Raw genomic sequence first — 10,647 nt, forward strand, 5'->3', positions numbered from 1 at the left:
ACTTGACTTTAATACCAATGTTAATATGATGTTATAAGTAAATAACTCTTTTAATGAGTTATAATTTTATTTTAAGTGGCTAAATAGCTTAGGTGTTTTGACTAAATATATGAACTAAAGTCGAGTAAGCTAAATGTTCTTCCATGCTCTAATAAGGTATGTGACATAAAAGTATTTTAATTATTTAAGAACACTACATTTTACTTATAACACAGAACAAGATGTTGGTTTTATTGAGAAAAACTTTATTAAAGAAACAACTAAATTCAACATAAAAACAGTTCAGAAATAAAAAACATTAAAAATTTTTGCATAAGCTCAAACTACCCAAAATGAGCCAAATGCATTCAAGTCGATCCAAGCAACTCAAGCTTTTCTGGAAAGACTGTCATATATAAATTTTTTATGTATAATTTCCGAACACATTAATATGCGAATCATTGCGTTTTTGGCATCAACTAAAACTAATAAAATCCAAAAATTATTCATAATCAAAAAAAAGTGTACTTTGAAAACCATTTAACGTACCTAAATTGCACAATCCAATAAAAAGTAAAAATTGTTTAAGAAATAAATTACATTAATTCAGATCGAACTATACTATCAAAATTGAAAACGTTCTTTCACAGATAAATTTAACAGAATGGCACCCCACCACGTGATTAATTGAAATTGTTGCCCTGTTGATTGAAACTGTTGTCTATTATGTTCATAAGCTCGTCCACTCTGGGGACTCTCCCGCTCGTGATCTTCGACCAGATCACGTTGTCGTTCAGCAAGATCTCGAACGCGCCGGTCGACGTCAGTTGTGTTTCGATGGCATTGCCAACGAAGAACAACATAAAACACGCGTACATCTGTAAATATTATTATTATTTGCAGGCGCACGCATGTTTCTTTAAAATTTGGTTGTATCACAATAATTGAAGTTAGGTAAGTACTTTTTACAAAAGTAGTTTTATCAGAGTTTCATTAAGTTTTTTTTCGACTGGATTTTAAAAGAAAATTTATACGTTGGAAGGCCCTGATTGTTTAGAAGTTTTTTATTTTTGAAAATACTTAACTTCATACTTTGTAAAGATACCAGTAAAAATGTTATTCTTTAGGAAATGTTAATTAAATATCTATTGTGCTCAGATCCTTAACAAGATGATCACTGTTTTTTTTTAGAAATTCTTCCAGGTTTACTGAATTTATACCAAATTTTTAAGTACAACGTCTCTGAACCTTTTAGTAAAAAAATAATTTTAGCTAAAATCAGTTTTAATAGTATAAAATTACTGAAAAGATACTGTGATGCTAACATTTAAATGTGTAGTATAATAAACAAAATTTAAAATCTAATAATTTTTTGTATATAACAGTTATCTATCATCAGAAACAAGTTTCATTATTTTTCATGTAAAAACGGCGCAAAATTTATAATTTTTTTTTACCAAATTTTTAAGTTCCCACATTTCCAGGTATAATTACCTCCTTCCTTAAGTAATTATTAATTACAGACTTTAAATAGTTAGATAACCACCAACTTAGACTACTAATTCATATTTCCCTTTTACTTAATTTTAATAGGACTTTATTAGTTGACAGTACTGTACTTTATTCATCATAGACTTAAAGAGTTTTTTGAGACTTGCTTTTTAAAAGTTTTTGTGAACGTTTTATACATTTTAAAGAACACATATTAACATAATGAAAATAATTGCTATAAAAACTGCTAAACTTACTGCTTGGAGCAGTCTAGTTGATCAATACAGTAGAATAAAGTATCATAGACCTTATAAATTTTTTAAATCTTATTTTAAGTCATTAAAATACTTTTTTTTAAATATCAAAAACTATTGTACATATAATCAAAAGTTGGTCAAGCACTAGATCTAAAAAGGAGAAATCTAGTTTCTATATTATTTTTTATTTTCCAGTGAAGGAAATCCAGTGGATTGCGAAAAATTTGCAACTATCCAGGGAAATCTAGGAAACGAGGATTTATATTAACAGTAAAAAATCTAAACGAAAAATTATTATTTGTAATTATTACTAAGGAGATTGTTAAATGTGAATTTACCAAAACTAATTTTATAACTTAAAAAAACATCTAAGTTGAGCGTTCAGTTTTTATTTAAAAACTCTTCTGAAAATAAAATCCATTAAACATACATAAATATTATATAAGTTAGCCATATTTGAATTAAAAAACACCATCATAAATTAAGTTATGTATCGGAAAAATAGAGATCATTTTTAGCGTATCAAACAAAAAGAAAGCTATAGTTTATGGTAAACAAAACTAAAAAATACAAATGAAATTTTCAAACTTACTTCTTATGACTTTATTCTTTAGATACTTAAATGTTTTACTAAACAGGACTCTTGACAGTTAACAGAGGTAAAGGTTTTTTGTTTATTAATAAATCATAAGCTATCAACTAATACAAATAATAATGTTGTTTACTTCTAATTTATTATTCAGGTGTAAGCAAAGATGTAAATTTATTAAAAATTAATTTTGATTTCACAAGTCTACTTAAAATAAGAATTAAGAAATAAAAAACTTTGAACTACATGGTTTTTATCAACTTAAATATCAAGATTAAATATTTTGATAACTATTATAACTGCATTAACTTTCATAAGTGTTCTTTTAAGGGTAGAGCATACATGTATGTACTATTTTTGAAGCAATAAGACATTAGTCACAACAGCAAAAATTATTCATTAGGTAAACATAATTCTGTCCTTTACACAAACCAAAATAAGCTTTATCACATTCAAATGTTACTAGTACAAATATCAATACCTTGTTTTCCTTCGCCCACGCGTAATAGTCGGGCGTGGGCTTGCCCATCATTTGGAACGGGTCCCTGCCGGAGATGAGCAGCAATATGATGGAGAATTTGAAGAGTGCGATGATGGTGGCGATGTTTTTGTTCATTGAGGGAGGTGGGTAGTTTCCTCCTTCTATTTTCACTTCCGAATAACGCTGTTGAAAGTAAGAATTTAAAAATAAATTGTAAAAATTAAAAAAATTGAACATTTTGTTCAAGTTATTATTTTAAGACCTAAGCAAGAACTTTGAAGCTTTAAAATTTTTAATTAAATTAAAAAATTAAACACTAATTGAACAGTGCTTGATGACATAAAGTATATTAAAATTATTATATCTAAGTAAAAAAAAAACAAACAAAACACATATTGATATAAAAATCAAACAAAAAAGTATGCTACAATCACTTGAGTCTTAAGCTATCAACTAATACAAATAATAACGTTGTTTACTTTCAATTCATTATTCAGATGTAAGCAAAGGTGTAAGTTTATTAATAATAAATTTTTATTTCACAGGTCTACTAAAATTAAGAATTTATAAGTGAAAGAAAATAGAACTATACAATTTTTAACTACTAAAACATTATTCAGATTAAAACATACAATATCCATTCCAACTAGTCTAGATTTTAAGTAAGTAGCTTTTTATAATATTTTTTTGTAACTGTATAAGATATTTAGTTATTTTCAAGGACAAATGTTTAAATAAAAAACTATCGTTTAAAAAAATAAGGTGAATTCTTTTATTTCAGAGTTTTTTAAAACAACCCTAAATTTAATTATGCACATTAGCTTTTTTTTAAATTTAGTAGACAATAAATAAACTTGACTTTAACACTATAAAAAAGGTCATAACTAGGTAAAACGTTTAAAAAAATCAGCAGTGAGGAAAAGTTTAATCTAATTGTTTATAAAAATATTTATAGCATAAATTAGAAGAAAATAGGTTGCAAAACTACTAACCTGTTGGATAATTTTAGCGTACTCTTCGAAAGCCTGCTTGTAGCCTCATGAGTGGCAAACAAGAAACTTTATGACGGGAACGCTCACGTCTTGCTTCAAGCCGACCGCGCTGTCACCGGTGTTGGCAAGCGCCAGCAATATGGACAGTACTCCTAACAATTTAAAATTTACCATTTCTGTGCAAAAAAACATTGTTGTTTGTTTAGTTATTGATGTTATGATGAAAAATCATAGGTTCAAACTGAGAATCTTTAACTATTTTACATTTTTCAGTATGCTTCAAAAAATATAAGTCAATGCTAATCTTATAAGAGTTTACAAATGTTACAACTATTTTAGAACTATGTTCAGTTAAAAATATAAGACCAAATAGTTAGCTTTAAAGTTCATACAAAAATTTCCTTATAAAACAGAGTTAAGTAATTTTTCAAGGCTATATGCATTTAAAAAACCTAAATATAAGAAGTTAAAGTAAAATCTGAGTCAAAATCATTCTTAGTCAATCCTCTAAAAAAACTGTATCTTAAGTTGTTATTATTTACTCTTGAATCTATAAAAAATTTAAACCTTGCTCCCAAAGTCACTACCAAACAATAAAATTGATGGAATGTTTTTATTATAATTAGCAATCTAACTGCCTACTTAAACATAGTTTAATTGAAAGTAATTATTTAAATTACTTTAATAGTTACTAATATAAATTGGATGACCTTTCTTAATTAAAAAATAATCACTTTAAAAATAAGTAAATGTACTAATTAAACAAGTTTCTTAAGGATTTTTCAATTGGTAACCAAATTATTGTAAACGTATTACCCAAAACGGCTCATTTGTATTAATTAGGTGTGTTTTAATTTAAAAAAATACTAAGTAACAAAGATAAAGTTATAAATATATTTAAAGATTTACAATGGTCAATAATTATTTAAAAAATGAATAAAATTTACTTGTTTTAGTCTTCTAAAGATAAAAATATAAATCAAAAAACATAGTTTTATCTGCATAAACTTAAATTTCTGTTAACTATTGTACTAGAATTTTTTTTTGATAAACCATCAATAATCAAAAAAAAATATTTTGTTGCTAGTTTCGATAAATATTAAAAAAAAAAATTAAAACAGCTTAAAATTGCAACCAAAAGTACATATTAACTTATTATTATCTAAACACATTTCAATCTAGTATGCATAAACATAAACAATCCTTGAACAAGTCATTTCAAGCTGTACCAATCAAGTTCGAATTAACTAATTTATCATGTGCCCTGCAGAGTCAAACAATTTATTTTTATGATCCGCAGGGTTGGCAGACAGCTCATAGTTGGTCAAAACAATTGGGTTTCTCTGAGCTTCGGAAAACTCCCCGGCCAGCCCAATGTAATAAACTTTAGTTGTTTCCTCCCCGTAATTGTCTTTGAAGAAGATAGACAAATGGTTGACAGAGGAAAACTTCTGCACTTTCACTGGCAGCTTAATGACGTCATTGTAGTCGCGCGGCAACACCCACTCCTGCTGGGGTTCTTTCTCTGTCATGTCAAATGTCATATGTGGTATATTTTTGTACAATTTCATGGTTCTAGGGTGGAAATCATCTTCCCCACCCAGGATGGCAATTGACTTGAGCTTCACGTTTCCGGTGAAGGGGATGTTTATGAGGAGCTCTTCGTCACAGTCACTCTCTACATACCTAACAAAAAATTTAATAAAAAATTTACTCTTTTACCAAGGAACAATAATATTAAAATTCACTGTAGTATTTAAATTAATTAAATTTAACTTTACTTACTTACTTTATAAAAAATTAAGTTTAGAAAAAGTTGATATAACTAAAATAATACAGTATAATAGTATTTTTAAATTCATAAAACGTTAAAAAACAAACTGACTTTTCAAGGTTCATTCTTTCATCCCAGGGCTTGAAAATGTTTGGCCCGGAACCTTCCTCTGCTTCATTCAGCACTTCAAGGTTGGCAGTGTCAATTTTCAGGTACAGGTTGAAGTTAGTGGACACTTCTTCCGCCTCATGACTGCAACTGTGCCCGTGGCCATGATTGTGACCTCCATTTCCGCCATGTCCATGGCCTCCTCCATGGCCGTGATTATGTCCGTGATCACACATTTTTAGAGTTACTTTTAAATTATCAGCTGTAAGTAAAATAATTTTAATAATACTTTTTTTTTATCAAAATTTAGAAACTAAGATGTTTAAGTAAGAAAAATATGTTGGTACATCACATTTCAAATATGCAAGTACTTATGTAGTTTCAGCTGGAATAATTGTGAAAAAATGTTTAAATAGTGTAAGGGACCTAAAATCTGTTTAATTAGATAAATAAACTTATTAACTTTTTTTTTATAAGTTGGTATTCGTGAATTTAATTGAAAATTTATTTTTTTGTAGCCCAAAATTATATCAAAACACTTGTTCAAACAAAATATTTTTTCAAATCTAAATTAATTTTATCTAATTAAAAGCAATAGCTAAACAAAAAAAACTTACTCAATACTTTTTTTATAAAAAGATAAGTTAATATTATAGTCTAATTATTTTGTTTATTAATAGCTTGTATTTTTTTACTAGAAGTCAAATACAAAGTTTGATAAATAGATAAGACCTAATTTTAAACCAACTACTAATCTAATATTTAAAAAATAGGTACTTTAGACAATTTTGAAAGAAAATGTTAACTAATAATGTCTAATAAAATCTAATTTTAATTCTGCTTCTGCATAATAATTTACTAACATATATAGTTTGTTTACATTTATCTTGTGCAAAATTTTCTTAATCTTATAAGGTTTACCAGGTTAAGGACAAATATATCTAAATTCAACTATTTTTGATTTAATTGTAAAAACTGTAAAATTTTAATTTAATAACTATTTAATACACAAAACTTTGAAATTCCCTTTTAAAATAATGAAAATGTTTTAAAGTTTAGTTGAATTTTTACATTCAGAACTATCTAATTTTTTTTTTAAATAGCCTGGCACCAACCGGTAAATTTCAGCTGTTGACAAACTATTTAAACTTGGTTCTAAGCTCTAACTTTTTTAAATCCTTGGCTCTCTGACCACTTAGTTTCAATTAAAAATGCATTAAGATATATTTTTAAGTTGTGAGCCAACAAGGTGGCATTTAAAAAACACAACCGATTTAAAGTAGTGGTATGGAATAATTGGGTTCTGGACTTATGAGTCCTCATGATTTGGATGTGCTTCATTAAGAAGAAACTAAAAAAAAAGTATGCTTGCAACTCAAAAAACTAATTTCAACCCCAAAAATCACATACTTTTCGATTTTTTAACTTTAACAGTAATAAAATCACTTATAGATGTCCTAGACTTATAATTTATGTCTTAAATAAAAGCTTTTACTTATTAACATCTATTTAAAAACATATTAACTGCTTTTGATGGATTATGACATCATAATCACCCTAAATGTGCAACATTTATCTGTAAAATGTAGGGGTAGGGAGTCAGCACATTTTTTGGTCATATTGTAAAATTTAAATAAGTAAATTTGATTTGGATGTGTTTTTGCTTAGTTAAAAAGAATCTTAAAAAAAATTGTAAATTGGCAAAATAAAAGTCGCTGCCCAAAAAACAAAAAATATGTGATTTTTGGCGTTGAAATCATTTTTTACTAATTTTTACATTTTCTCTAAAATTACAATCTAAAGTTGCTTAAAAAAAAAAACCTATTTTAAAACACAACTTTTTAAAAGTTTTTAGTGGGAAAAATCAGATGATTCTTAGATTTAGTATAAAAATATTTTTTAAATTGTAATAATATAAACTTAACTAAATTTTGAGCGTGTACCACAGACCAGTGCTTCTGAACCTTTTTCTAGTGGCGGAACCCTTTTCCAAAGTTAAACTTTTCCGCGGAACCCCTAATTTTAGTTTTACATAAAATGTTAAATTTTTTAATGACATTTTTTGAATTTTGAAAGGCTTTGCGGAACCCCTGAGAGGCGTCACGGAACCCTAGGGTTCCGCGGAACCCCATTTCAGAAGCACTGCCACAGACAACATTTGTCAACCCCTGGTTTAAATCATTGAGTGGTATTTGACAGTGTGCAGTACATGAACTTAAAATTGTTAGTAGAAAATAATTCTATTTACAGATATGTTTTTCAGTATGTAAAACAATTTAATGATAAACAGAAACTGTAGCTTTGACTAAAATATATAGTAAGTTTACTTTTACAAAACTACATAAATGTTAAAATCCCAAAACCTTTAATATTACATTCTAATTCAGCAGTAAAAAAACCAGGGTTGCCACTCGTTTTTTCAAAAATTTTTCCAGGTTTTTCAAATTTCTTCTGGGTTTTTAAAAGTACACATTTTTGGGTCTATTTTTAGTGTAAAGTTAAATTTAATGTAAGAAACTGTGTTCAATAGTATAAAAAGATTGAAAAGATACTTTAAAGCTACTTAAAATGTATTTTTTAATACAAAGAAATTTTTGGTGATGATAAATTTTTTGAGTCAAACCAAAATTTTACTACTGAACATGTCAAAATTCTTAAAAATTCCAGGTTTTTCCAGGTTTTTTTTCAAAATTTCTTAAATTCCAAGTTTTTTTTTTGCCTAAATAGTCAAATTCCAGGTTTTTCTAGGATTTCAGGTAAAGTGGCAACCCTGCTTTCAATATTAAAAAAATTCCTGCTTTAAATCTTTTAAAAAATTATTAAAATTAATAGACTTTCTTTGAAAATTTGAAGAAGATTGCTTAAAAAATAAAGAAAGGGACTTTTTTAGTGAAATAAAATTTTTTGCGTTTTTAGTTTGCGCCTTCCATTAAGAACAAATCTTTTGAGGTCACCAACTTTGACCTCTCATATCTCAAAATTTACTTGGAATTTTTTCAAGCGGTTAAAATATCTGATACCTCAGATAAAACTCTATAAAATAAGATCAACTTGTAAATATAAAGGTGGACCCCCTATCCCCCTATTTTCAGCTATTATGCTATGCAGCAAAATTTTTTAAATATCAACTTTAATATAGTACAGTCTGAATTTGTTTTATAATTTTATGTTTTCAAGGTAACACAAAACTGTCAAACTACATGAAATGACTGAATAAAGTAACAATATAATTAGTTGTTAAAAAGTTCTTGTCATGTATTATGACATACCTTTACACAAATAATAAGAAACAGGGGCAATATGTGATGACGCTGTGTTGAGAGTAGCCAACTTAAAGTACCTCATTTTTTGTTTTCTTATTAATAGTGAAGATTAAGGGCATAGGGGGGTAAACACCTTTTTTTTTGGTTTTTGATCTTATTTTATATAGTTTTTACTAAGCTACAACATGCTTTTTACATATTTAAAAAATTCAAAATAATTTTTGAGATATAGCCGGTCAAAGTCAGAGCCAACAATAGGTTCCTTATGGGAGGCGCAAACTAAATCGGCAAATAACTAGAAATCACTAAAAATCTATCTCCTCCTACGTTTTTTGAGATAACTACCTCAAATTTTCAGGAAATGTTCCTTGCAGTATTTAGAAAATTCTGTCGGAAGGAATTTAAAAAAAAAAAAAGTTAATAAAATTTTATAATAAAAAGACAAAAAAAAAACTGTTTTTTTTTGTTTATTTTTTATTTAATTTTATTAACTTTTTTTTTTAAATTCCTTCCGACAGAATTTTCTAAATACTGCAAGGAACATTTCCTGAAAATTTGAGGTAGTTATTTCAAAAAACGTAGGAGAAGATAGATTTTTAGTGAAATAGTCTATTTTTGCCGTTTTAGTTTGCGCCTCCCATTGAAACCTATTGTCGGCTCCGACTTTGACCGGCTATATCTCAAAAATTATTTTGAATTTTTTTAATTTGTAAAAAGCATCTTGTAGCTTAGTAAAAACTATATAAAATAAGATCAAAAAATTGATAAAAATATTATAAGTATATTTCTTTGATTATAATTTAAACAATAAGAACAAATTTCATTTAATAATGGATTAATCAAGTTCCTACTCAGTTGCCAACTCATATCATAACTTACAAAGTTAAGATAAATCTGGTGATAAAACTTTAAGAAAATATTTTATAAATATTTTTCTTTTTAAATTAATGAACAAAAAATACATTTTTACAATAGAATAAAACAGAACATATAAAACTGACTCCTAAAACTAAATTTATCCAATATTTTATTGTAACCTTCCCACGATTCAACAAACTTTTTTACCACATACTGAACAAATAAAATTTATCTTACACAACGTGGACTAAATTTTAGTGAAATAATTTAATTATTCTTAAATTATCTATAATACAATCATATAAAACATGTAACTTATTGTTCATTGGTAGTATCTTTAAACTGTTTTAAGTAATTTTTACTAGTATTACCACTGGGGGAACCTAAACATGTCATGTTGGTATGTGGTTAAACATATCAAAGTCAATAAAAAAAGGTCTTTAACTTGTTGATCTTATTTTGTTTAAGTTTGTACAAGCTATAAAAAACTTTATATTCTTTAAAAATTCAAATTAACTTTTAGAAAATATAGGTAGAGTTGCCACTTATTGTGTCAAAAAAACTGGGTAATTAACTAGGATGATGTTGCACCAATACCAAACTAATGTTGTATTCATGTAAATTTAAGAGCATAGGGGGGGAAACACCTTTTTTTGAAATTTGATTATATTTTATATAGTTTTTACTAAGCTACAAACAGTTTTTTATTGTTTTTTTGTTCTAAAATTTTATTTTTTTTGTTTTTTTTTTAATTTTGTTCTGACAGAATTTTCTAAATATTGCAAGGAACATTTCCTGAAAATTTGAGGTAGTTATCTCAAAAAACATAGAAGATAGATTTAAAGTGATTTCAAG

At 26.9% G+C, this 10,647-nt stretch overlaps 2 protein-coding genes across 2 annotated transcripts; both read right to left on the bottom strand.

The window, feature by feature from the left end:
* Nucleotides 1-224: 224 nt before the first annotated feature.
* On the bottom strand, nucleotides 225-3,991 carry LOC145849278 (thioredoxin reductase-like selenoprotein T). Its single transcript, XM_082954433.1, has 3 exons — nucleotides 3,790-3,991; nucleotides 2,798-2,980; nucleotides 225-857 (listed from the first exon to the last, which is right to left on the bottom strand). The coding sequence occupies exons 1-3, from the start codon at nucleotides 3,979-3,981 to the stop codon at nucleotides 663-665; spliced, it is 570 nt and encodes a 189-aa protein (XP_082810559.1). The 5' UTR covers nucleotides 3,982-3,991; the 3' UTR covers nucleotides 225-662.
* Nucleotides 3,992-4,109: 118 nt separating this feature from the next.
* On the bottom strand, nucleotides 4,110-5,924 carry LOC145849277 (PITH domain-containing protein CG6153-like). The gene is made up of 2 exons (XM_082954432.1): nucleotides 5,675-5,924; nucleotides 4,110-5,475 (listed from the first exon to the last, which is right to left on the bottom strand). Exons 1-2 carry the CDS (start codon nucleotides 5,905-5,907, stop codon nucleotides 5,037-5,039), a joined length of 672 nt encoding a protein of 223 aa, XP_082810558.1. The 5' UTR covers nucleotides 5,908-5,924; the 3' UTR covers nucleotides 4,110-5,036.
* Between the last annotated feature and the right edge of the window lie 4,723 nt (nucleotides 5,925-10,647).

The sequence above is a fragment of the Thalia democratica genome, chromosome 1 (assembly GCF_965202585.1).
Source record: "Thalia democratica chromosome 1, ktThaDemo2.hap1.1, whole genome shotgun sequence".
Lineage (NCBI taxonomy): Eukaryota > Metazoa > Chordata > Thaliacea > Salpida > Salpidae > Thalia > Thalia democratica.

Coding starts and splice junctions, on each gene's coding strand:
- LOC145849277 (XM_082954432.1), bottom strand. CDS start 5,907: ATGTGTGATCACGGACATAATCACGGCCATGGAGGAGGCCATGGACAT. Junction 5,476..5,674: donor GAAAGAATGAACCTTGAAAA/GTCAGTTTGTTT, acceptor ATTTTTTGTTAG/GTATGTAGAGAGTGACTGTG.